The sequence below is a fragment of the Podarcis vaucheri genome, assembly GCF_965113315.1.
Source record: "Podarcis vaucheri genome assembly, chromosome: 1".
NCBI classification, from domain to species: domain Eukaryota; kingdom Metazoa; phylum Chordata; class Lepidosauria; order Squamata; family Lacertidae; genus Podarcis; species Podarcis vaucheri.
In genome coordinates, this window is record NC_138759.1 from 109,146,855 (window position 1) to 109,173,865 (window position 27,011).

A 27,011-nucleotide genomic window follows, 5' to 3' on the forward strand; every position below is an offset into this window, starting at 1 on the left:
TTGTCTTTCACTTAGAACAGAGCTTTCTAAACTGTGTGTCTCAACACGTTAGTGTATCAGCTGCCAATGGCATTTGTCTTTGAACCAGCATATAGCTACTGTAATTACAAAAGATCACCATATTTTTGGAGTGAACTATTTACGTCCTTTTAAAGACACCATTCCTTGATCATTCTTTTCTAGCGACCCCATTTTTCTTTTAAGTTTGTCATGATTTTGTTTTAACAATTGCATGTTTTCAGATTCTGACATCTTTAGTCTTAGATATGCACAGATCCGATTTTTGTTCCTTACGTTTCACTGAAAATTCACCGCTTAAGATTTCTAATTATAATCTTTCCCCTAAATCTTTCTCTATGTTTGATCACTTTATTCTTTTATTAGATCATCCTTTTGTTTGTTTTTTAAGTGCTGTCCTTCCTTGGTTTAATTCTTAATGCTTTCTTTGAAGTTCCTGTTAGTGGATTTTTATCTTCTTTCTCTTTATCAGTTGGTGACACCAGCTGAATCTCCCCACGGAGGGCATTCCACAAATGGGGAGCCATTGCAAAAAAGGCCCATTCTCATGTTGCCACCCTTCAGACTTCTCATGGCACACACAGTAGGGCTTCAGATGCATAGCTGTCAACTTTCAGATTTGAAAAGAAGGGATCAGCAGCCTCGAAAATAAGGGATCAGCAGCCTCACCTGTCCCGGGGACAGTCTACGGGATATCTAACAATCCAGGATAGTAGCGGGAAGCAGTGGGAAACGGCGCTGGAATAAGGGAATTTCCCGCAAAAAAAGAGAAGGTTGACAGCTATGTTCAGATGATGATCACAGTGTCTGGGTAGGATCATATGAAAAAGAGGTATTGTGGTCCTTAACGATTTAAGGCTTCAAAGCTCAAAATCAGCACTTTGAATTGGGCCCAGAAACTAATTTGTAGCCGGTGCTTTACAGGTGACACTGCATTGTGCTAGTACACACTGCTAAAATCATGGGTGTTTTGCTTTCGTTGCTGCTTGCAGTTAAGCCATGATTTGGTTTGTTACTGCATTCAGCTTTTAAACCATAGTTAAGTTTAACTGTTATTCGAAGTGACATGCAGATGAAGGCAAAGTAGCTAACTTCTCTTGCCCAACTGTTTTGTATCTTTCCTTCTCCTCCACTTCGTAGCTATGTGGGGCAGAGGTAGATAACTGAAGTAAAACTTGAATCCACAAGCTTTACAAATACATCTGTCTGCTTTAATTTCATGGCTGCTGAGTCCCAGTTTCATATTGCTCTTAGGCTCCTTCCATTTTATTTTATCTTGAGCACATAATGCTCTTGTATAGATTCTTATCATGAAAACTATATAGGTTGGACATTGTGTGCATTACTGTAAATTGGATTCCCACTTTGAAGGTTAGAAGAACTGGAATCGTAGAATTATGTAGTCTTTGCATTCCGAGTTGCGTGTTCCCGAACATTTTTTTTATGTCCTTAACTTGAGAGCAGCATTCAGGTTTTGTATACAGTGGTGAATTTTAAGCTGTCGTCTTCATCGTGTTTGATTTTCATATACTACAGAGGCTCTAAAAGTTTCTCATGTTGCTTATCCCTTTTTCAATTGATGGATTAGATACGGGATTCGAGTTCTGTTTTCAAGCTTGTATGTCTTACGGAATAATTATTTGTAGTATCATTATACTGCCTCTCTTTAAAAGATGTTAATCTGATTAAGCCCTTTAGCTGCATCCGATTTGCCACTGGGAATTCAGTTACATTTTCAAGACATGTCCCTTCTTTAGAGCCATCACTGGTTCACTGGTTATGCTGGATGCCAGAGATAAAATGGTGAAAGTATAGAAAATCAGAAGTTAACAGAAAGCAAGATTGCATGGAGTTTATTTGATATTGCTGGAATATCAAGGTGCTCCAGGATTGAAAGGTGGTGTTTTATCAGATTTATAGGTCAGTGGTTTTTATAGAATATTGTAGCATAAAGGAGTTATATGAAAATTTATATTTGCGAATATTCAAATGGATTTTCAGTATGTTAGGCACTTAATAATTACTTTGTTACAGATAAATAATTGACTGAATAAGTGTGTACATAAAATACAACAAATATGTATTTCAGTGTATGGTCAGTTGTGGGAGAGCTGTATTTATTCAGTGGATCAATAATAGCTAAATCAGGCTTCTAGTTCTCTCTTAAATTGTTATTTTCTGTTTCTAGTCATCTCTATTACTAATGGTTATGATAAATAAACTTCTTAATTTATTAATACATTTCTTAATACATGTGAGTATTAACAGATCACTATCACTTAAAATAAATTCCTATAGCATATTAAATCATAATTTGACATTCATTCTTGGTTTCAGCGCCTCAGGTTGTTGACTTATGTTATGAAACTCTGAGACATAGTTTAGACAATTGTCACTAAACAGTGGTCCAGATGAGCCCCAGGTTTGTGTGTTCCCCTTCCTATCCCTTCATGCATGCAAAAGAAAGAGTCACAGCTTCACTTTTGACTAAGCCACAGTTTCCTGTTACATATGACTTCTGGTAACTGTGGCTTATTTTAACTCCTAGATAGTTTGTTTTATCAAATAAAAATAGGGATGTGGAACCTGAGGCCCTTTATATGTGACCAAGGCAGCAGTCCAACAACATCTGGAGGGCCACAGGTTCGCCATCCCTCAGCTAAATTTAAAACACATCATGGATGCCAAGATTTATATAATGGGGCATTGTGGCTTAATTAAAAGTAGAAGTGGAAGATTTGCTCTCCTCCTTTTGCATGTGAACTAACAGGAGATAAAAGTGATACAAGTAGACAGTCTATGCCAAGGCTCACTCTGGCTTAGTTGCAATAATTATACTGGGCTTAATTTTTTTGCCTCTTGGTTGGTGTATCTTGGTTACTCATTTTGCATTAACTGAATTCATAATACTTCAGAGCATGTGTAGATAATTCAGACATCAACTCTTGCTGTTTATTTTGTAGCTACCAAAGCCTTTGACTGCTTGAGCAGGTTGTTATTATGCATGCTTCTTATAAAGCAATCTCTGTGTTAATACATTTAACACCACTTATCTTTTAGGTTAATGGGACTCTGTGCCAGATAGTAAGTGACTGATCTGAAATACTTTCAGGCATAAACAAAAATTAAGTAGAAGATCAGGAAAATCTTTATTTGCACCAATCACTAGCCATAGCAATAAAATAAAATGTACTGAAGATAGAACTAAAGGCTTAGCTATACAAAATACATTCTAGAGGTTTACATCAATAATCAAATAATAGATCTTTTTCTAATTGCCCCTGCTATCTATCTATTTATTTATTTATTTATTTATTTATTTGCACTTTTTACTGTCACCTGATTATCCTGATTTGCTAGAAGAAAAGACACAGTAGCAATGGTTGAGCGACCTGGTATGGATAGTAGTAGAGGGGTAATAACTTCACTCCTCAAATCTTTCTAAAGAGTACAAGCTAACAGCACATGAGCTACTGATTCAATACTGCCATCTCCATGTGGGCATAAGTGTTTTTCCTGCAGAATTTTTCGAAATCAGCCCTCAAGTACTTCTGAAGGCAGTATGTTTAATCTAGCATAAATGAAAGCAAGTCTGTATTTTGGAACTGTTCAATTTTGCAACTAGGGTGCCAGCGTGTCAGAATGACTAGGTGGAAAATAGTCATACCATTAAGTAGAGAATATAGCTGTTAAATTGTTGAAATGACATTGGGAGATTTGTAAAAGCTTGTATATAGGTAAATGTGTATATAGATAATAGCTTTATGAAACAAGTTTACTTGTATATTGGTAATGAACAGTTCAGTGGGTATCATGTAGTCTTGTTCCTCCAGAGCAGGGTTGGGCAGACTTGCAAGATTTCCCCAGATAAACTGGAACCTCGTGTTACAGACAGGATCCGTTCCAGAGACCCGCCTGTAACATGGAACTGACACAAGCTGAAGCGCCATGTCAGCGCACACACGCGGCATGATTTAGCGCTTCTCTGCATGCGCGAGCGGCAAAACCCGGAAGTAACCCGTCCTGTTCCGGTACTTCCAGGTTGCCACAGGACGCAACACAAAAACACGTAACCTGGAGTGGACGCAACATGAGGTATGACTGTATATAAAATTTTTACTTGGACTCCCAAGACGTCCTCATAGTTGCAGTAAGACAGACAGTAGCACAAAACAAGGACTAACAAAGACTATCATACATCCGGGTTTTCCCAAACACGCCTTGGAATCGCTAAGAAAAATGGTGTCTGGGCGGATTTTTGCTGAATCGGCAAAATGTCTGGGAAAACCTGGCAAGGTATGGCAAGTTGGGCTATTTTTAAAATCTTTAAAAATCAAAGGAAAATACCAAAAGCTCAACAACTTTGACCGGAAAAAGGCTAAAGAACCTTGTCCAGATTTTCACTTTTGGGAATCTGTCAACCCTAACAAAACTCAGAATCAAAAGATGGACACACAAAGCAAAAAATGTCTTAATTTCATTTGGCAATATCCTTTATTGGAGAAACTGTTGAAAATAAAGGCATTAAAACAAGAAAATAAAGGGGACAACTTCTGTTGGCAGTGGTATGGTTCATGCAGTGGATGAGACAGGAACCAAATAGAACTTCAACAGCAGCGTCACATGGGACGCTCTGGAGAGATTTGCTGGGAGGACAAAAACCAAACCAAACCCAGTATTCTGAATATTAATAGAATTGCCTGTTTAGGGGGAAAGAGGGGGAAACTATTATTAGCTTTTGTCATGTCAATAATTCAAACACTGCCTCTATTTTCTGAACAATAAACCTGAAAAACATAACGTTGTTAAAGTAATATTCTCTTTAGCTATAGCTTCCAAACTACAACTGGGTGTTAACTGCCAGTAGCTGTGTCCTTTCTTCCAGTTTGAAAGGAAGCAATCCTCTAAATATCGTGTGGGGTAGAATTAAAATTTGAGTATAGCCACAGAGAAGAAGTTGCAAAACCTGCAGAAAATGCTGCTTTGTTTGTTTAAACCAGTCATCCAGGGTAGTTGTTATGACTACTGCTGACACTTCATTATTGGTTCAGAAGGGTCATATAACACTGAACGACAGGAAAATACTCCTCAGTTGCAGCTTTTTTATGTGCAACTAAATTATTAAATGTGCTGAGATCAGGGGTGGCTAACTACCATTTTGGGAGCCTGATATAGCCCCCCCCATTTTTTTTCCTGGCCTTCCAAGACACCTCTGGTTTTTGTAGCAGCAGCAAAACGAAAACAAAAATACAGTGGTACCTCGGGTTAAGAACTTAATTCATTCTGGAGTTCCGTTCTTAACCTGAAACTGTTCTTAACCTGGGGTACCACTTTAGCTAATGGGGCCTGCCGCTGCGCCGCCACGCAATTTCTGTTCTCATCCTGAAGCAAAGTTCTTAACCCAAGGTACTATTTCTGGGTTAGCGGAGTCTGTAACCTGAAGCATCTGTAACCCAAGGTACCACTGTATACACTATTCTGCAATGGGTGGAGGTCAGCACTGTTGTTAGGAAGGCAAATTGCTCACACCCCAGCCATCAGATTAATCATTTTATGAATGGAGAATGGGGTGGTAGTCCTGTGTTGGTAGCCCTTCCAAGAGTATTACTGTATTTTGGAGGGGTGTTAGTAAGATAGTTGAGGCAGAATAAGCAGATGGAGCAACCTGCAAATTTGAAAAACTATATTGTTGCTAAATGAATTTGTATTACACCTAATATTTCAGCATCTGTTGTCACTAGTGCATCAGAAAGAGCGTTATAACCCTCCCTCCTCACCTGATCTGCATGGGCCATGAGTCAAGGCTGTTGGCTTTTGTGCCTGCACCCGTATGAGTCTCTTGGGTGGCCCCACCCAAATGCAGCCCTTGAGCAAAAGGAAGGAAAAGAAAAAAGCGACTAGCTACCCCTGCTGCTAAACCATTAAAAAACTGATCTTGGAGAGAGACTACTTTAATCAGCAATTTTGGCTAAAATACCTGCATATTTTAAGACCAGTCATATGTATTTCCTGCCAAAGGTGGGACGGGACCCAACTTGCATCAAGGTATTTTTTCCCCTTTCAGGCAAGTAAGCAGTATACAGTGGACCCTCCGGATACGAACTTAATTTGTTCCGGTGGTCCGTTCACACCCCGAAAATAAAGCTAATAGTGGTGCGCTTCTGTGCACGTGCGCGGTGTGCAGAGTGCTTCTGCGCATGCGCGTGTGGCGAAACCCAGAAGTATGCACTTCTGGGGTTGCCATGGCTATAACCCGAAGATTTCGTATCCAGAGGAATACGTAAGTAGAGGTACGACTGTACCGATATGGCTACTTGTAACGTGAAGGTGTTGGTATCGTTGCTAGGGTTTTCACAACCCATGTCAACAATGTTTTAGTTGGAAAGTTATACTGTACAAACACTGGTGCTTTTAATGCTTGGAATACACGCAACACCCCTTTGTGTCATACTTGCTGGCCTCCATTCATCTTTGCTCAGCTGTTCTCTTCGTAAGCTTTTTAATGTTCCAGATGTTCTCTAGTGCCAAAGGGTTGAGGGTTGAACCCGGGTCCAGCGTTGTGCAGCCCTTCCCCATCATTGCAGTAGCAGTGTCATGGCTGAAACTGGGTGTGTGTTTGGAGTGGAGGTCAAAGCAAATATAAAAACATTCTGCATGTTTCTCGTCGCCTACAAGGAACAGGTTTTGTTTTGTTTTAATGAATGAATTAACTTATATCTAGTTTTACCCATAAAATATTGTGACCCTCTAACACTGCTGGTGCTAAGCAACCTGATCAGTCTCTTGAATTGAACTGAACGGGATGCTTTGTTAGCATCCGACTGTCTCGGGAGACAATGGAGGTGTGCCCCTCTGGGGGCAAAGTCAAACTGTTGGAAGGTTGCAGCAATTGCGGTGGCTGTAGAGACAGATACAGGAGAGACATGTTTTGCTGCAGCTGGGGCAGATAAAGGCGTCTAGTTTTGCTGCTGCAGACCCACCGGGGCATTTTCCTCTCTCTGTGTTCCTCCCAGCAGCCATTCCTCCTATGGTCAGTGCTTATGGATACACGTCCTGACTGACTTGTCTCCAGGCACTGCGGTTGTCTGCAAGGGATTCCCACAGGAATACTAATGGAATCATACTAAGGAGTGAGATACAAGGGACTTAATTCAATTGAATGTCTCCACAAACAGAAGAGGAGGAGAGGCATTTTTTGCTGGATCTGGCTTTCCACATTCCCCTTGCCAACCTTCTCCAGGTTGTTGGAGGAGTGTGGCATGCTAACCTGCAAGGGGAAAGGGGAAATCAGTTTAAAAAATTCTTCCCTCCTCATCATTAGGAGATGCATCCACTGAATTAGGATCCTTTCTGCGCTCAGGCACAGCCAGATTCAAGAAATGTTGAATGAATTAAACATACATACAAACACCCTCTTCCTCTCAAATACTTCGGCTAAACCTGCCTGTTTGTTTCCTGAGAATTGCAAATCTATCTAGCTTCTTTCTCAGCACTTTATTTAAAAGTGTCACTGACAGAAATGACATTCAGACAGAAAATAGCCTGTTCACTTGGACCCCTGCTAGAGAGGGGGATTGCAACAAGGGACGTGATTTTAGATACGGAGAAAGGCATATTTTAGATGCCTTTGTCTGGTTTTGAGGCTCTTCTAACATCTCATATACAGATGCATGTGAATATTTGTTGCAGGAAATCCCCTGGCAGACAAGCAGAGACAAAACTGGGTGCGGACAAAGGCATTCATATCAAACAAAGGAAGTAAATAAATTAGATTAGAGAATATATTGTTGATGTATTTCTCAGGCTGCAATCCTGTAATTTTTTGTGAGATATTTTTTGCAGTTGTTTTAATTGCAGTTGCAGTTGTAGTGGAAGGACTGGACACAAACCTCCAGAAACATCAAAAGCTCAGGGAGTTTGCATCCGAGGAATTATGTATAGGATTGCTCTGTAAAGGATGGCCACTTTCATTTGTGTGAGCCAGTATTTTTCAAATTTAGGGTTTTTTTCTAATGAGTATAGTCATCACATATAAACCCCACATATAAACTTAATATTCACATAGCACTTTTCAGTGATGCTCAAAATGCATTACATGTTAAGTTCAACAATCCTACATGGAGCACAAGTGTCCTGAAGTTATGGAGGATTTTTTCAGGTTGGGAAATGGAGGATTGTCTAAGGCTGTCTATTGAAAGTTTAACCTGCAGTAGGTTTAATGGCTTATTGCTTCTTTCGGAATAATACATCTCACCAAGCTATACTGTTTATATTTTGAAGATAAAATGCTTGCTTACAGCTGTCAGGGTTATTGGCCCTATTTTAATGATCACAACTTTGTTTAATAAGCTGAGATATGTACAAGCTTATTTTCCATGTGCTCTATTCTTGTGTTGCTCCTGTTTTCATTCCGTTCTTCGTTGTGCCACAATCAGGAACTACTTTCCCGTTTTATTCATGCAAGGAACCTATAATTACGAGATTGTTTATGATCCTGGCATGCTCTGAACCTGGTAACCATAGTTTCCTGGTTTGAACAAAACGGGAAACTATGGTTAGTTGAAGTTTTCCAGATTTTGTTTCTGTATGCAGGGAAGAGAAGAGGCTGTATCCATGGACAAAAGTCTCATTCACATCACAGCTTATGAAGATATTACATAAATGTGGACAATGTCTGGCTGATCTTTATTGAAAAAGCCTGAAAAAGCAGTTGTCTTGATTTGCTGTGATAAACAGGAATGCCCTAACCTGAAGTTTGAAATGGATGAAATTTCCTTCAGAGGGGAAGGATTTTAATACTAACTTTTGAAGTATTTTAAGTTTCTAATACTTAAATTCAAACTTGGAAAAGTCAGTTTTCTTCTATCTTTGGTACTTTGTGTATTCAGAGTTTTCACACAAAATTGGTATCAGATACTTGAAAAATAGTCAAAGCACATTGGTTTTTACTCAAATGCCTTCTTATGAATCCAGCAGCTCTGTTTGGATAATTGGTCTAAACTATTTTAAAAAACTCAGTGTTACACCTCTCATATACACCTATTTTATCCTACTCCCCTTTTTTCTTCAAACAAAACTAGTTGTTTGTTTGGTAAACTTTGTTTAAACTTGTTAATATTGTTGCTACCGAACAAAAGGGGGGGAAAAGAGGGGAAGGATTTTGGGGGAGATTTCATTGGCTGCTCCTGTTTCCTTAACCATTGTTAAACAACAGAACAATATTTTTGTGTGTGAACTGGCTCAAATTAGGTGATAGTCTTCAAAACCACCCTTTTTTGACATACTGCAACAGCAGAATCTTATTACATGTTCATTTGTCAGTGCATGTTGCTTTTAGATCAAAGGAAGTGGTAGAAATAAACTGATTAAGTAAAGGTGAACAGTGTTATGTGATTCGGGCTATGTTCTTCAAACGCAATCATATATTTCAAAATTGTTTTTGTAGTGTTGATGCATATTTTGTATGTAGATTTACAGTTCCCCACATCCCTCTCTTCAAGCAGGATCATGTTCAGCATATATATGAGGATATTTTAGAGTTCTTAATAGTAGTTCTTTCTAGAGAAAGACCTGAGAAAGGTTGCAGAGGGCCTGACTCTGGTAGCATTTATGTGCGAACTATTTGAGGATAACATGTAATCCTCCTAAGAGATTTGTTTGTTTGTACTTCTGCTCCCTCCTTGTCTGGCTTCCCTGTTACAGACTGTACAGGATGTAAAGCATATAAACTGTTTGTTAAACAGAGTTGTTTGTGTGCCTGTAGCTGGTGATAATGGGAACACAGAGGCATTTAGCTGCCAGAAGGTAGGCAGCAATAGGTACAGGTACAGGGCTCCACCATCTTGAGTTCTATGAGAGATCACAGATTTGGCCACTTTGGGAGACATGATACGAGATGATATATTTGGATAAAACTTCTTATGCCTAAAGTTGGGCTTTCTATTTGGGAACAAGATTATTTTAAAGCAGCAAATATTGGTGTTTATTTAAAGGTCCAGCAAATGCCTACAACTTTTATTTTATAGCAAGCTACACTTGTTTCTCCCTGCTTTGTCTTTAAATATTTCCCCTTCTCTCCATCAGAGGCTACTAAAGTGGAACAAGATAGGAGTCCAGCAGAAAAGGGTCGGTCATTATTTATTTATTTAATTTATTCTTGGGCCATAGACCCCTATTCCCAGTAGGGAACTTAGACTGACAACTTGCTTGCTTCCCTTTTCAAAGCCATTTAAAAAAAAATTTAAAAAATGGCCACATATCAAATCACCAGGCAAGGACTGGAGGTGACGTAGCACATAGAATTGCCTAAAAGCAGCTCTTTTCACAGTAGCATTATAACTGAAAATAACATTTGTGCTTTTTTATCCATTATTCCTCTTTTTGTTTGTGGTTCCTTTCTGTAACAAATGTCTGTAATGCCACTTAAACCAGCCTTTGCTCTATTGCTGTCACAGCAAAGCTTGATACAATGGAGTTTGTTCTCGTATTTTCATACAGCTTTCTGTTCATTTGCTGTGTAACTTTAATCCCCTTCCCTCTTTTTTATCATTTATTTTAAAGGTGATTCATGCTCAGAAAGTGCACTACAGATAATTGCCACATCTGGCCACCATGCAGATTTCCCCAGTGGTATCCAGCCTGCACCAGAAGATGTCTACAGAATGAACTTGGCCAAAGGAGTTTCAATGTCTTTGCCATCATCACCGTTGCTGCCTCGCCACGCCTACTTGATGCAATCAAGAGCAAGCAAAAAATCTCCAGGTAAGTTAAAAAAACTATTTCTCAATTCGTAGAGTAAAAGACTACTTGGTTAATGACTAGTTCTTTGTCAAGTGATAAATTTCCTTCTAGACTCCATTTTCTACAACTGTTTTCCTGATTTCCTGCTCACAGTATCACTGATCAAATGGCTTATGTGGGTTACCTCTAAATAATAGGAGACAGCATCATGCTAAGCCAAACTACGGTTGGCCACATTTCCAACCTTTGGGGGAACAGCATACAGGTGTTGAGTGGGATTAGAGACCAAAGTGGGTGGAGCAATAGATGTGATTCTTACTTTATATAGAAGGCCACACACATAAAAAGGCAGAGGTTTCTGTACATAAACATGTCTTTCCATGTTTCATCCTGGCAAGCAAGCAAGAGGCATTTTCATAATTCAAGGGCACATTCCAGCCAAGCAAAAGCCCTTGAGGAGCCTGGGGAGGTTCCTGAGGGCCAGATGGAGAGACCTGGAGGGCTGAATCTGACCCCCGGAGAAGAAATTGCATGGCTCCTGCCCAGGCATTCTGCTGTGTAGTGCTGCACCGCGCTTAGCCAAAGCTTGGCTTGGTGTGCTGCCTGAACCCAGGTACATGGTTTAGCTCCTTTGGACAAACTGTGAGCTGTAAACCATGAGACAAACCTTGGCTATATCTCGTGGTTTGTATGGGTATTGCTAAACCATGAGCCCAGGTGACACACTAAGCTAAGCGATGGTTTTGCTCAACTTAGCAGCGGAACAGTTAATCAAGAGCAAAGTAGCTGAAATCGTCCCTCCCAGAGCCCACATGCTCATTCTAAGCCATGATTTGGCTCAGCATGATGTATGAACCAGGCCATTGTCTGGATGAGCTTACCTGATACTGCCTGAATGTTTCCTTCCTTACCTTCACGCCATTAGTTGGGGAACATAATTGAACTTGCGACTGCTACACAGAATGTGTGCAGCGTCAGAGAGCAGGACCTTTACATATTAAAATATCGATTGCTATTTTGGGGAAACATGGTGATTCAGTGTCATATTTGGCCTATTGATTTAAGGTCTGATATCATGCGAACTCTGCAAAGCATCATTGCTCAATAGACTGAACCCTTTGTAGTTTTACAGATGGTTTCAAGACGCTGTTTTCATTCTGAAGATGAATTGATTTACATTTATTATCTAAGCTGAATGTAATATGATGTAGGAAGGGAGGGAAAACGCTATTCAACTTTGTGATAACACCTCCTGAAAGCTTTTGTTTGTAGCAACAAGCAAATGTCTGTGTACATATCTTACTAAATAAGGCGTGACGACTGCCTTCCTTTTTATCAGCTATGCGCTACTCATGCCAGTACACTAACATCACTTTGACTCCACCAGGCCTGGGACCTGAGTATCTGGTGAACATTGCCAAGTGTGTGCTATCTGTAGAGACATGAAGTAGTTTTGGTTATTCCAAATGATCTAGCCTTGGGGAATTTTCTCAATGAAAGGAAGTAAGTAATAAGGAACAGTTATGTGTCGACTATTCTGAGCCCAAAGTAATGGTGCTTGGTGATAGAACAGATAAAAACAAATGGCAATTAGACAGTCATCCCTTGGAGAAGTCTAATAGATTTAATTATCTGGAGGTTTGTTTGCCCAAAATGGCCTATGGAACAGTCATTGGCAGGAAAATAAACTGAATGCCCAAAGTTCAATGCAGTAGGTGTTGAAATTTGCCAGAGTGAAGGGTGGGGAATCTTGGGCTGCCAGCTCTAAAAGTTTTTGCTGCTAAGGTTGATATATGGGGCAGAAATCTGGGGGCATTTCAAAGTCCAAACATCTGAAAGAAGTACAGTTGTGCTTTACTGAATCTCCCACCAGGAATGCCCACAGCGTACCTGTGGGGAGAAGCGGGATTAGTGCCAATTTCATATTTCATTTCAAGGACTGTCTTCTTATTTTTTAAACGGAGATATTTGGTAAATAAACGGGTAAAATAATGTATGGTGGAACACTCTCAATCATCCTCCCCAAACTCCTAGCTAGCTAACAATAAACTATTATCAAGGAAATACGGATTTGATCCAGATGCCCTTTTCACTACCAAAATCCCACTTAGCTGACAAAATATTAAAGCACTGTTCCAAAATCTGTTGCACAACAGGAAGGGATGCCATTACTTTATACAGATTTTCCAGCACTTTCCCCGCTTTGAAATCATCACACCATGGGGAAGAGAAATACTTATCTGAGCTAAATGCACATTTTCTCTGAAAAGTGCCCACAACTCTGCGTATTTTCAGACTATGAAGTCTAATTTTGGGGAGATTTAAGAAAATCCCCAGAGGTCTGCACTTTCGTGTCTGCAGTAGCCCGTGAGTAGAGGATACCATAAGCTATTTGATGTTCTGCAAATGGCAGGAAGCATACAGGCAAAAATATTTCAAGCAATCTTTGGTAGTGGTTGCAAACTACCGAGATAGGGATAAGATTAAATATCTGTTGTCCGGCTAAATTCACGGTGAATGCAACTCAACTTAGACAAGGCCATGTGGCCTCTCTCAAGATCTAAGATTCTGATTTTTTAATGCATGTTTTTCCCCCTGTATAATTCTTATGTATAATTTATGCTCATATGTTTCTGTTTGGCTGCAACCTGTTTTGTTGCCTGATTAATAAATTCGTTTTGATGAAAGGAAGTAGCCAATGCATATTAAAATATTGTGAAACTGGAGAAAGGATGCATAGCAGAGACTGTAGGTGACTTTTCAAAAATAGTATTTTATATATTTTTCATGTCCTTTTAAATCTATTTTTTTTCACTGTTGGTGGATTGTATTTCGGCTAGCACTAACAATAGTATGTTTTCACTCCCCTGGTTACTTTGTCCTATCAATTTTCTTTATTGACATTATTTGAGTCTTCTTGTATCTTAAGGACTTAAAAAAACTTAACAACTTGGGATTTCCTGAAAGTCTTTGTCTCATGTTGTTCACACATTCAGCCAGTGTCAAGGACCCTGTTTAACAAGATTGCATAATTCTTAGTGATTACTCTATACATAATACAGTCCTGGATTTTCATTTATCTGATTTCTGTTAAGCAACCACTTATTATAAGAAATAAATAAGTTATTACTTTTGGACATGTAGTGCTTCTCTCTACAGCATTTCCCAACAAACTACTTCAGCATACTTTTGCAAATGTCACTTATATTAAAAATATTAAAATTCAAGTATGTAGTTTTGAAACATAAAAGTGGTCTTTTCTAGTCAAGATGAAAGGGAAGCACTACATTTAATACCTGTATTTTAGTGTCCCGCTTGAATTAGGTGTGGTTTAGGGGGGGGGGGACTGCTGGCTTTTGAAAAGTTGGCCTTGTCAACGAGAATTTATAGCTGTGATGAAATCAGATCCCAACACCCTTGAGTTGCCAGTAATGACAAGTCCAACTTGTGCTATTTCTTTCTCTCTTTTTTGATGTGTGCACCCAAGAGAAAGTGCATTACATTTGATCCCCCCTCCATCTCTTGTTAATTTGTGTGGGTTTTTTTTTTTACAAAAAAACCACCCTTAGTGTTATTTATCTTAATTTTATTGGCCTAAATCCAGCACAGAGGTAAGCTTATTAGACCCATTTAAAGCAATGAGTTTTAGTATACCAGACTCTGTTATATTTAGGCCATAATAAAATACTAGAGATATTATTTGGTTGCGATGTTCCATTTGCACAACATACTTCCATCTACACTGCACATACCCTTCCTCTGCTCCTCCCCTGCAACCCTCATGCATCCCAAAAATATGCTCCACAGGATTGGGGGACCCTCTGGAGTAGATTTGGGGACATGGAGGTCGGGGAAGGAGGAGAAAGGCAAGTTCTAGGAGATCCACTGGTACAACATTGGAGTCTCATCTTGTGTATTTTACAAGTTAAATATAATGTTTGTCTTTTAAAAACCTATATTAGTTTGGGTAAGATGCCATCTTATTTATGTAGTATTTTAATTTGCTCACTTTGAGTTCATTGTTTGCATCCGTTTGTCTCGGGAGACTATAGAGGGGTGTGCCTTTGGGGTGAAGTCAAAATGTTGGACGGTTACATCTATCTGTTGATGGATGGCCATCCTGACTCGGCCCCAGACACACTGACCAGATGTCTGGAAGCTGTGGCTGGATGGTTACGTGGGAGCCGGTTGAAGTTAAATCCTTTGAAGACAGAGGCCCTCTGGCTGGGGCGGGACGATATGGGATTGAGGGGGCAACTGCCATCTCTTGCGGGGGTGCAATTAGTGCCAGCACCGTCCGTTAAGAGTTTGGGTGTAATCTTCGATACCTCCCTTTCTATGGAGGCGCAGATTACAGCTATAACAAAGGCGGCATTTTTTCATCTCCGCCAAGCTAAGCAGTTGGCCCCTTATCTCTCTCGCCCTGACCTAGCCACTGTGATCCATGCGACGGTCACCTCCAGACTGGATTATTGTAACTCGCTCTACGTGGGGCTGCCCTTGAGACTGACCCAGAAACTCCAGCAGGTGCAGAATGCCGCGGCGAGACTCCTTATGGGGTCTTCGCTGCGAGATCACATTCATCCGGTACTATACCAGCTGCACTGGCTCCCGGTGGAGTACAGGATCAGGTTTAAGGTGCTGGTTTTAACCTTTAAAGCCCTATACGGCCTAGGACCCTCGTACCTACGGGACCGCCTCTCCTGGTATGCCCCACAGAGAAACCTACGGTCTGCAAATAATAACATCCTCAAGGTCCCAGGCCTCAGAGAGGTTAGGCTGGCCTCAACTAGAGCCAGGGCCTTCTCGGCTGCGGCTCCAATCTGGTGGAATGCTCTGTCACAAGAGACTAGGGCCCTGCGGGATTTGACATCTTTCCGCAGGGCCTGCAAGACAGAGTTGTTCCGCCAGGCCTTTGATCAGGGCGCAGCCTGACTCCCTCCTCTGGCAACCTGCACAGAACTTTGCTTAATTGGTTGCCATCAATTTGATTTAATTAATTTTTATAATGAAATATTTTTAGATTGTGTGATTATTTGATTTTTTGATTGTTGTTAGCCGCCCTGAGCCCGGCTTCGGCTGGGGAGGGTGGGATATAAATAAAATTTATTATTATTATTATTGTTGTTATTATTATTATTATTATTATTATTATTATTATTATTATTATGCACTTATAGCATAATACACAATTCTTCCTGAAGAATAATAATTTAAAGCAGAATCGTTTAAAACCAGCCATTCAAATGGGTTTGCAGACTTCAGTGGACAGCTGTTAAGGAGGAGGAAATTCATAATACAGAGGGGGAAAGAGTGTGTGAGTTCATGCCTGCTTCCTGCTCTTTCAGGCCAAACTAGAGAAGGCACAATTCATGAGCATGTTTTTAGAAATGTGAGTAGCAGCTGGGAGAGGGAAAGCTGCATCAGGGCTCACTGCACCCCTCTACCCACTGTGGTCCTGATGATTGGGGGATTTTCAGAAGGGAGAAAAGGAGTTAAACTCTCTTTTCCAGTTCCTACAACCCTGATCTTGGGAGAAAAGCAATGGCAGTGACAAACCTAGACAGCATCTTAAAAAGCAGAGACATCACCTTGCCAACAAAGGTCAGTATAGTTAACGCTATGGTTTTCCCAGTAGTGATGTATGGAAGAAAGAGCTGGACCATAAAGAAGGCTGATCACCGAAGAATTGATGCTTTTGAATTATGGTGCTGGAGGAGACTCTTGAGAGTCCCATGGACTGCAAGAAGATCAAACCTCTCCATTCTTAAGGAAATCATCCCTGAGTGCTCACTGGAAGGACAGATCGTGAAGCTGAGGCTCCAATACTTTGGCCACCTCATGAGAAGAGAAGACTCCCTGGAAAAGACCCTGATGTTGGGAAAGATGGAGGGCACAAGGAGAAGGGGACGACAGAGGATGAGATGGTTGGACAGCGTTCTCGAAGCTACCAGCATGAGTTTGACCAAACTGCAGCAGGCAGTGGAAGACAGGAGTGCCTGGCGTGCTCTGGTCCATGGGTCACGAAGAGTTGGACACGACTAAACAACAACAACAATCCTGATGCTGTCTCCCCACCCAACTTAATATTGCACCAAGTTATCTCATTTTGATGCTTACGTTATTGGCAGAATTATTTCTGCATCAGACCTCTGAAAAGAAGAGCTTTTGAATATTCTTTTTTAGACATGCTTGTGTGCATAAGCCTTCAGTCAAAACTGAACTTTTCTTTTTGGCCAACTCTTCCGGCTAAAATGTATGCAATATTCTGGGCTTGGTTATAAGGGGAAGTCCATTTGCTGGCTTGGAAGATGTTGTGTTCACTCTTTCTTTCTTCCCACATGGGTAAGATAAAAAGTGTTTCTGCTTTTATTGGAGTACTGGTCTGTGTTGCAATCAAACAGGATGTGAGAGATCTAGCCCACATAACGGGCAGGGTGTTACGGATTCCTATCCCTGCAAATATTTCCTTTAGCACTTAGGTTTCCATGGCTTAACAGCCTTTTTGTCAAGTAGGGACTGCTCATGTGCATGTAGTTAAATTTACGAGGATATACTTTCACAGTCCGGGAAAAGGCAGAGTCTCTGAACCTTGTTGAATTTCATCTACAAAATATTTGGATTTGTGTTATTAAGTGTTGCCATAAAATATACTTCGTAACAAAACCCAAACTGCTGCTTTTCTACTGCAAGGCCTTTAGGACACCTTACAACAAAATAAAATGATATCCAATAAAAGCCATTTAAATTAACAACTTGTAAAAAAAAAAAAAAAGTAAGATAGAAATTGAGCCAGCTACAGCAAAATAACAAAAATACTATGTCGGTCACTCACGAAAAAACCCAAAGAGAATAATAGTATTTAAGTTGGCACCTAAAAGATATCATAAAAAAGCCTCTCTGGGAAGGATACCACAGAGAAGACTCTGTCTCTTGTAGCTATCCAACTCATCTTCCAAGGAAGGGACACCAGGAGCTTCAGACTATATTTACATTGCCTTTAATGTGGCATGACTGGACAACAAGAATCTAGAAACATTTCTAAAACATTAAATAATATACTAGACACTCCATGTACTCTTTGGAAAGTAGTACCTGTCAAGCAGTCTGAAGTAAACAAGCTGCCAGTTTTTCTTTAGAAAAAGAAGTTGTAAAACTTGTTGTCTGCCTAGCCAGAACCTGAATACTTGTTTTCATGAAGAAAAAGCAGGGAAGCTGAGCAGTGCCTAAAAAGACTGCTCTAGCTATAAAGCTAAGTACAGCCGTATTTTGGATCCTGAATGCCTTGCGACTTAAACATCTAGGCTCCCAAACACCGCAACCCGGAAGTGAGTGTTCTAGTTTGCGAATGTTCTTTGGAACCCGAACATCTGATGCGGCTTCCAATTACGTGCAGGAAGCTCCTGCAGCCAATCAGAAGCCATGCCTTGGTTGCCAAATGTTTTCAGAAGTCAACCGGACTTCCGGAACGGATTTTGTTTGACAGCCAAGGTACGACTGTACTTCATAGAACACCTTTCACGTTCAGTGTCTCCTCTGTATTAATAACAGACAGCTTATTTTCTAAGTGAAAAATGCGGAGAAACCTTACCCCTTGATAAATCTCCCATTCTTTGTACCAGATAGAATGTATGCATCCTATTTGCATTAATTCTTATGCACAAGCAAACATGTATCACACGACCAATTTACCATGTTGGTAAGGTTATCTTAATCCTAATTTGAATCTTTACTGATTCAGTGCAGTTTTATACATGAGTTCAGAAGTAAGCCCCATTGTTAATTAAGTCAAAGTTAAATACAGTACTTCTAAGTCCCATTGATCTGGTTCACAAGTCACTGTTAGGCACCATGCAGATTCCCAGAGAAGATTTCTTAGCTAATTTGCTCCTTGGCTCCAACTCATGGTTAGTTGAGGAGAGAGCTTAACCATGCATCAGGGTTCTGCTGACAAGTTAAGCCAAACCAGAGCTCAGCATGGAGCAGGAGTAAAAAAAGAAAAAAAAGGGGGAAAAAAGACTGAGAAGGAGCAAGGCAGCTGCAGGCCCCTTTCTGGGAACCTGAACATTCATGCTATCTACCTGGTAACCCATAGTTTGGATTACCATGGTGTGCAAATCAGGCCATTGACTTTGTTGCTAAACAGTGAGTTACTATATTTTTCTGTCTATAAGACGCCCCCTATTTTGGGGGACTCAGATTTAAGAAAATGGCCTTGGCGCTATCCTTGTACAGTGGAACCTCTACCTGCGACCATAATCCATTCTGGAGGTCTGTCCAGAGGTCGAAACGGGTCGCTGGGAGAGGCGCTGTTGTGCGTAGGCATGGATGGCGATGAATGTTTTTCTTGACAGTAAATGGCTTAATCAAAGTCGCCATGATGCTCCTAAGTTTCACCTTTCTCTGCTTGCACATCTCACATGGGATATAATGATCTGTTTACTTTTTAGTTGAGCGGTGGAATTTAATGACTGATTCTGGAAGTTTTTGTATATTCAGGTCCCTTCACTACTGCTCCATTGTTCTGAATTCTCAGATTTTTCATTTGTGAGAGTGTGGCCTCCTCAGTTGCTTTTTTTTGTTTTTGAGAAGTCCCCAAGTATGTGCAGCTCTTGGTATGGTGTGTTTATACATTCCTTTGAGAATGCTAGTGGCTGCTTTTAAAAACTAAAGGAAAATGTGACCTCAGCACTGCGTTTCCTCTGTTTCTGCAGCTATGAAAAACATGTAAAGGGAAGCTACGCAACTCCAAATGACAGAATCACAACTCTTTCATTTTTAGAATTGCCTTTTCACCATCTCTTGCTTATTAATGTAACCCTGCTTTAAAATGGTTGCCCATCATTGTTCTTGTGTACTGTATCTAATTATAGTATTACTTGCCGTACATAGGCCAGAACGATTGTCTTTTGAAAGGATGTGGTTTGCATTTTAGAGGGAGTGCATTTTGGAGTTGCTTTCATTCTAAACAGGCCTTGCGGCTGCTTTTTATTCATGTTCTAATAAGTATCGAATAGCACCCTCTGCTGGTTTTTTATGCTGATAAAATCCTGTCTTTTTCGCATGTGTCTTTCATTGCATTGCAAAATGTACAAAGATCAAAGCCGAGTTGCTTTACTGATCTTTCTTTGCATCAGAATGTCCAAATACTGAAAATACGCAACTGAAAAATCTCTCAGTGCAGATTACTTGCCTCTTAACATCTTTTAATCTTTCATGCTCACAGAGTGTATGCTTTTGGATGAAGGTGGGGATTATAATCTGCATCAGGAGATTAAACATACGATAGTGTGTATGTGGCGTTAATTGCCTCAGCTAACTTAAACAGTTCTAGTATTACAAAATAAAGGAGCACTTCTGTGAAAAGTTTATCTGCTTTAAAACCTTTGTGTGTGTAGCTTGAACTTTTGTTTATACGATCAAAGAGTAAAGCCAAGGGCAAAATAATTTTGCTGTGCAGAATCAAACGCAAGACTTATTTGCTCACCTTGATTTATTATCTTGAAGAATCTGGCCATATATAAACAGCACCATCAGCATCAGACACTCATCATGTAGGAGGGGGAACATGTTGTCAACACCTGAGCTGGAAGGGATGCAGTAAGCCAGAGTAGGACTGTGCTTGAGGCAGAAACTCATTCTTTATGTACTGTTATCTTCCCAGTTCCCTTAACACTGAGTGATGGGGAAATGAAACAGTCCTTTCCCCTTACTGTGGTAATGCAAATCTAAATTTCCGACTTCTTGCCTGCCATGAATTCTACAGTCAGGCTTATTTTTCTTTAAAGAAGAATGTTATTAATATTTAAAGAAAACAAACACAAGGCATTTGCTTTAAACCACAGAATGCCATACAAATTCTCCAATAGCTATACAGTACAAATTATTCTATATTTATATGCAAAATATAAGCAACACCAATAATAATACTGAGTTTGAGTTTCCACTTTGAAAGCTAAGTAACAATCTCAGATTGTGTGGCAAACTACCTAAGCTGCTCCTCTGTTGGATCTTGCCCCCTGTTTGGTTTTTGACAACCCATTAGCCTGTGCCCCTCTTGATGCTCTATTGCTACCTTGAAGCCCAATCCCTGACTGTTTTGAACACCCTTTACACCTGTTTCTGGCACATTTGGATGTATACCCATGTCTCCCCTTTCTGGTTCTAGATCTGGAACACCTGGAACCTGAAGGAGACCTGACAATTGCTCATGCAACTTGTTCTGGGGATGTTCTCCATCAAATGTTAATGGCACGAGTGCTTTGTGCTTCCTTCCTCGATCCCTGGTTTCTAATCACTTCTAAAGCTGCTTTAGGTTATTGCAAGAGTTGGGAAGCTTTTTCAGCCTAAAGGCTGCATTCTTTCTTGACAGCCATCCAGGGTGAAGCCTGAGAAAAAGATGGACAGGGTAGTGGTTTTGAGTGGGCTACAGTCCACCCACACAGCAGTCACAGGTTTCCACATACACATCTCCATTTCTCCCCATGGAAACAATCAAGAGGCGTTATTTCAGTTTAAAGAAATATTGCAGCCAGTCAAAAGCACTTAGTGTGAAGCAGAACTAGTGAGAGGTGTGGCCTGGGAAGAGAGGGTGTGGCCAGATAAAGATTATCTGGAGGGCTGCATTTGGCCCCTAGTCTAAGGTTCCCAACCCTCATTTTGTGCATGCTATTAGACGCGGGTGGCTTTGTGGGTTAAACTACAGAGCCTAGGACTTGCCGATCAGAAGGTCAACGGTTCAAATCCCCATGACGGGGTGAGCTCCTGTTGCTCAGTCCCAGCTCCTGCCAACCTAGCAGTTCGAAAGCACGTCAAAGTGCAAGTAGATAAATTGGTACCGCTCTGGCAGGAAGGTAAACGGCGTTACCGTGTGCTGCTCTGGTTTGCCAGAAGCGGCTTAGTCATGCTGGCCACATGACCCGGAAGCTGTACGCCGGCTCCCTCGGCCAATAAAGCGAAATGAGCACCGCGACTCCAGAGTCGGCCACGTGCATGCTGGGTCGGACAGTGCATGCTGGGTCATATGCCCCAGTATATATACCTGCTGATCTGTTTTCCCTTTGAAGCAGGCCTGCATAGCTTCTGACCCACCTGTCTAGAAGGAAGACATCAGCCAGTTGCTTGATGAGAGATGTAAACACTCTAGGGATGGGTTTGTTTCTCCTTTCCTCCTTCCCAGATGCCTGAAGTTGAAACACCGAACAAGTCTCCTATGAAATATCTTCTTCTTAGAATGATGAGTAACATACTTTTAAAAAGTGTCGTTTTAAAATAACACTGTAAAGCCAACTCATGCTTCTGAAAATCTCTTAAACCCAAGATTGAATTGTAGTAATGTTGGTGATGATAGCTCTGCTACCGTGTTTTGACTTAATTACTAAATGAATGGCACTCTTGGGATTTGATGTGGAGAAAAGTACTCTAAAATGTTTCAGAATACGGAACATCTTCAAGTTTTGTCCCAGGAGTACAACTGGGAAATTGCCAGGCATATTGTTCCTGCCACATGTTGAAGGCCACCTCCCTCCCCACCCCCAACATAGTCCCTGACTATTCAGATTCCTCTTTCTTCTACATCAAGTAAAATTAAATTGATGGATGTTTAAAATATACCATCAAACTCAAGGAGCATTCTAACATGTGAAAAAGCATGTGAAGTCAGGAAGCTTGTTCAAATTACGTGAATATTTTAGTTTCTGCAGTCTTTGAAACTCAAGAGGAAAACTTAGAATGCAGAACTGTGGATCTTGCAGCCGCAAGTTCCGGTAGATAAAGATGAGAGATGCTCATATTTTCAATGATACGTTATTTACTTGGATGAAGTGATATATCAAAGCCGGTCAGATTTATTTATTTATACCTGTCATAGACTTATTGTAAAATACAACTGGAATAACAGGCCCTCAGATAAACATGGAAATGTTTACATATAGCATGAAGCATAATATAAACAAGACATACAAAAGTTTTCATCCAAAGAAACCCTTTTCCGAGATCATCTGAGCACTTTATCTTGGGAACTAGTATGTTGAGAGCACAAGGGTTAATGGTTTGCCTACTTTATAGAGCTTCTAAAAAAACTGTGTAGATCAAAGCAGACAGGTATTATCAATGACCAGCATCACCTTACATTTTTGTAAATTGATCCTTCTTCTTCATATTGGCGGGGGGGGGGGAGAAGCAGTTGTTATGTTTAGACTAGTTAATGTCTTGGGTAATAAATATAAGGAGGTCGCTTTTTTTTTAATAAAGCTGTATTGACTGCTAAGCTGACCCAAAGAATAAAGCTGTTTTATTTTACACCTTGGGGGTGACATTTAAGTTCCTGCAGGAGAAGATTGTTATAATAAAACCTCCATGCACTGTGTGTGTTTTAAAGCCATAGACAAGAATGTTAAGAACACAGTGTTCTGTATAATATGAATTCAGTGTACAGGAGGATTATGGATTATTTAATTTTAAAATCCTCTTTGGTTAATTCCAGCTTGTCTTTTATGTTTTGGATTTGGTTTTTTTCCCCTGAGCTGAACTATGAATATTAAGTACCATATTTTTCGCTCTATAAGACGCACCAGACCAGAAGACCCACCTAGTTTTTGGAGGAAGAAAACAAGAAAAAAAAATATTCTGAATCTCAGAAGCCAGAACAGCAAGAGGGATCGCTGCTCAGTGAAAGCAGCAATCCCTCTTGCTGTTCTGGCTTCTGGGATAGCTGTGCAGCCTACATTCGCTCCATAAGACGCACACACATTTCCCCTTACTTTTTAGGAGGGAAAAGGTGAGTCTTATAGAGCAAAAAATACGGTACTTCTTTATGGAATGCTAGAATAGCAGAGTCTTCTTCAGGAGTTCAGATATCTTGCAACCTTTACACACATGAGGGGGGAGAAAATAAACTATACCTCCTCCATTCTTCACTGTTCCAGTCGCCTTCCAACCCACAGAGGGCAAACCTCTGGTGTGCAACATATTAGATCCCTGATTTTATGACTGGCTGTTTTTGAAGACAGTCCTTAAATTCTTGAGCCAAACTTTAGAGTACAGTCTAAAGTGAACAGGGAGTAACAGATATGGTCAGTCTGATTTAGGTAGGGATTATTTAGCACGATACGTCAAATAACTACAGTGAAAGCTAAAGGACCCCTGGATGGTTAAGGCCAGTCAAAGGCAACTATGGGTTTGCAGCGCTCATCTTACTTTCAGGTGAGGGAGCTGGCATTTGTCCACAGACAGCTTTCCAGGTCATGGCTAGCATGACTAAACCACTTCTGGTGCAACAGAACATCGCGATGGAAACCAGAGCGCATGGAAATGCTGTTTACCTTCCTGCCACAGTGGTACCAATTCCAGAAGTATTGGCACCATGTCATAAGGAACATTCAGGGGTGGAGGAAGGGAGGGAATAGCAGTCCTTGCTTTACCAGTAAGGGTGCTGCAGCCACCAGGTAATTTTGCTTCCACATCCCAAATAACGATGCTGTTTGAGCTGCAACAGCCACTGGCTACCAGGCAAAGCGCCACAGCTGCAAAACGGGGTGGTGGGGGCCAGGTAGGCCCTGATTTAGCTAAAATGCCCCTCTGAGAACTTTTGGCCCAGCCTCATTCCAACTTGGTCTTGGGATGGAGATAATCTTAGTGGAACTTATGGATGAGCCACACAGTGAATTGGATAAAGTCCCTGTTGGTTCTGCGGCACCCATCAGCAGCTTTTGAAACTAATGACTAGTGGTATCCTTCTGGATTGTCTGGGCACAATGGGACTTGGTGAGAGGTTCTGCTTTGTATAGACTTGGTCTTTCCTTTAGAGACACTTTTGAGACAGTGACGCTGGAGGGTCTATTTCTTGGCACCATGATCTCTGACCTATAATGCCCCACAACATTACATCCTGTCTCCTGTGCACCTATAAGAAACTGCTGGGAGGAGGGGATTGTCTAGGGATTTTGAAGTGCGGTGTCATCATCAACACCCAACTTTTAACTCTCATTTCCTACATATTCAAGAAAGGCAGCCAAGGTCTTGCAATGGTGGTTAGAATTGGTAGTGGACTGGATGTGAGCTAGCAAACTGAGATGTAATCAGGGCAAAACTGATGCTTCAGGTGAGCGAGGCTGGATCAAGACGCATCAAAAAATGTGATTCAGTTAAACGCCTTGTAAACTTCATACAGGGAAGCCCCGTTGGTGAAAGATGGGACTCTACAGCGCCATGTGGTGTCACAGATAAAGTGCTTTATCTTTATCAATGGTGCTGAGTCCCAAGACTACTGTTCCTGGGGATGAGGATACAGTTTGGTTTGGGTATGGTTTCACTGCTTCTGAAGAATTGAGCCCGCAACTTGACAATGCTCCTGGATACAGCTTTGTTTCTGGATGGCCGGGTGACCGCTGTGACTAGGAGTGCTGTTGCCCACCTCGGCTGGTGTGCCAGCTGCAGCCATTGCTCAAGAAGTGAGACCTAGCTGTAATCAAGCATGCCATAGTTGCTTCAAGAATTGGATTACTGTTAACAGTCTTTACAAGCAGCTGCCTTTAAAAAGTGTTTGGAAACATAAGCTAGTCCAAAATTTGGAAGCAAGAGTTCTAACCGGAGCCTTTTTTAAAAAAACCCATATTTTATTAATTCCAAACTTAAACATAAATGACATAATAACAATAATCTGTTTTACATGAAACATGTGACTCGTTTTTTCTACCTACACTGACTTCCAGTTTATTTCCAAGCTCAGTTCAAAGCCCTGGATATGATCTTTTTAAAGCCATAAACAGCTTGGCACCATGTTACTTACAGCACTGCCCCCCTCCCATAAGTTCCTGCCTGTCCACTTTCCCAGGCTGCGGAACTCCTTGTCCTGTGAAATCAGAACCACCCCCTTCTCTTGTAGCCTTTAGATGAAAAACCAAAACATTTTTATTCCTCCAAGCTTGTGTTGTGACTGGTTCCTAAATCTTGCTGCTGAATATTATGCTCCTGATTACCTGCTGTGTTGCTTGCTTTGATGCATTCCTGACTCATTTTTGTCTGATTTGATCTGGAACATTTTGAATGGCAAAGGCATGATATAAATGTTTAAATAGTGAATACCACACTTACTATCATCAGCAGTGGACTCTGAGGAAGGGTATAATCTACTGTTAGTTCAATTGTATGGGCTATAGTATTTGCATACATTTTTATCTCTGAACAATTGAACCAGACATTTGGGGCGGGGGCGGGAGGGAGGGCAGCTGCTTTGGTTTGTGCACATTTTCAACGTTTATCATTTCTTGTTCCATTCGTCTTACTTTAACAATAAGATGCCGTGTACCACTGGTAGATTTGTTTCTCCTTTATTTTACCATCTAACATTCCTGATCTTTGCTAATTTCTGATGTGGAAGGAATAAGGTGATATTCACGAGGGTGGTTGATTTCTGAATCCAGTGAGCCACAACTAAGGTAGTATACCGAAAATGACAAGGTAGCCTTAATAAATTTATCCACTTCTGTCTTAAACCCAGGTGGTTTTATGTTCCTCAAATGTTCTTGGGAGTATTATCCCTTTGTATCCCTAAAATGGTTAAAGGGCACTTTGTGATTTTTAGTAATTAGCTATATGTATAGCTCTCCTATTTCCCCCTCTGTTTATACATACACAAATTTATAATGTGCTTCATAAAACCCTTTGGCTTCCATTTTATCTTTTGTCTTATAATTCCACACAGATCTGTAATACGTCATTCGCCATATAAAGATAAGCTGTGCTCTCCAAACTTTGCCAGCTGAATTTTTTATTACTACAGTTTACTGGAAAGTGGGGTATCTTTATTATTTCAAGAGCAATCTAAACCACAAGTTACACCAGCTGGATGAGAGAGAATTGTTTTGGCACAGTTAAGAGCTATGGGAACCTAATGAATGAAGGGAGTCTGGGCAAAATGGAAGCAAGCGTGCTAGGGCAGGACTGTTGCAGACAAATACCTGAGTGAGGCTGGAACCCTAGAAGAGTCCCATCCTATGTTTCTTTTTGTATACTGTACTTCTGTGGCTTTCTTTTTGTATACTCCTGTGGCTTTGCGCTTAGGGGTGTTGCTGTGTGGTATGAGATCATCTGTTACAGTTCTGCTACCTCTCCTTTCCCCATCTAAAATTACTGTTTTGGTTCTGGTTTCTTTAAATATGTACATTATTGATTATAATAAAATGATAACAACCAATCGGTTACAGAGTTTTACATTTAAAGTGCAGTTCAATGAAGAATCTGTAAAAATAAGG

The 27,011-nt window shown here is 40.7% G+C and overlaps 1 protein-coding gene across 3 annotated transcripts in view; it reads left to right on the top strand.

Annotated features, from left to right (window-relative positions):
• TANC1 (tetratricopeptide repeat, ankyrin repeat and coiled-coil containing 1) overlaps positions 1 to 27,011 on the top strand; it is a 137,881-nt gene that overhangs the window by 55,173 nt on the left and 55,697 nt on the right. For all 3 annotated transcript variants that reach the window (XM_082197236.1, XM_082197235.1, XM_082197237.1), the window contains exon 3: positions 10,579 to 10,779. In XM_082197236.1, coding sequence (XP_082053362.1) covers positions 10,579 to 10,779 — 201 coding nt within the window. The remainder of the gene's footprint in view (positions 1 to 10,578; positions 10,780 to 27,011) is intronic.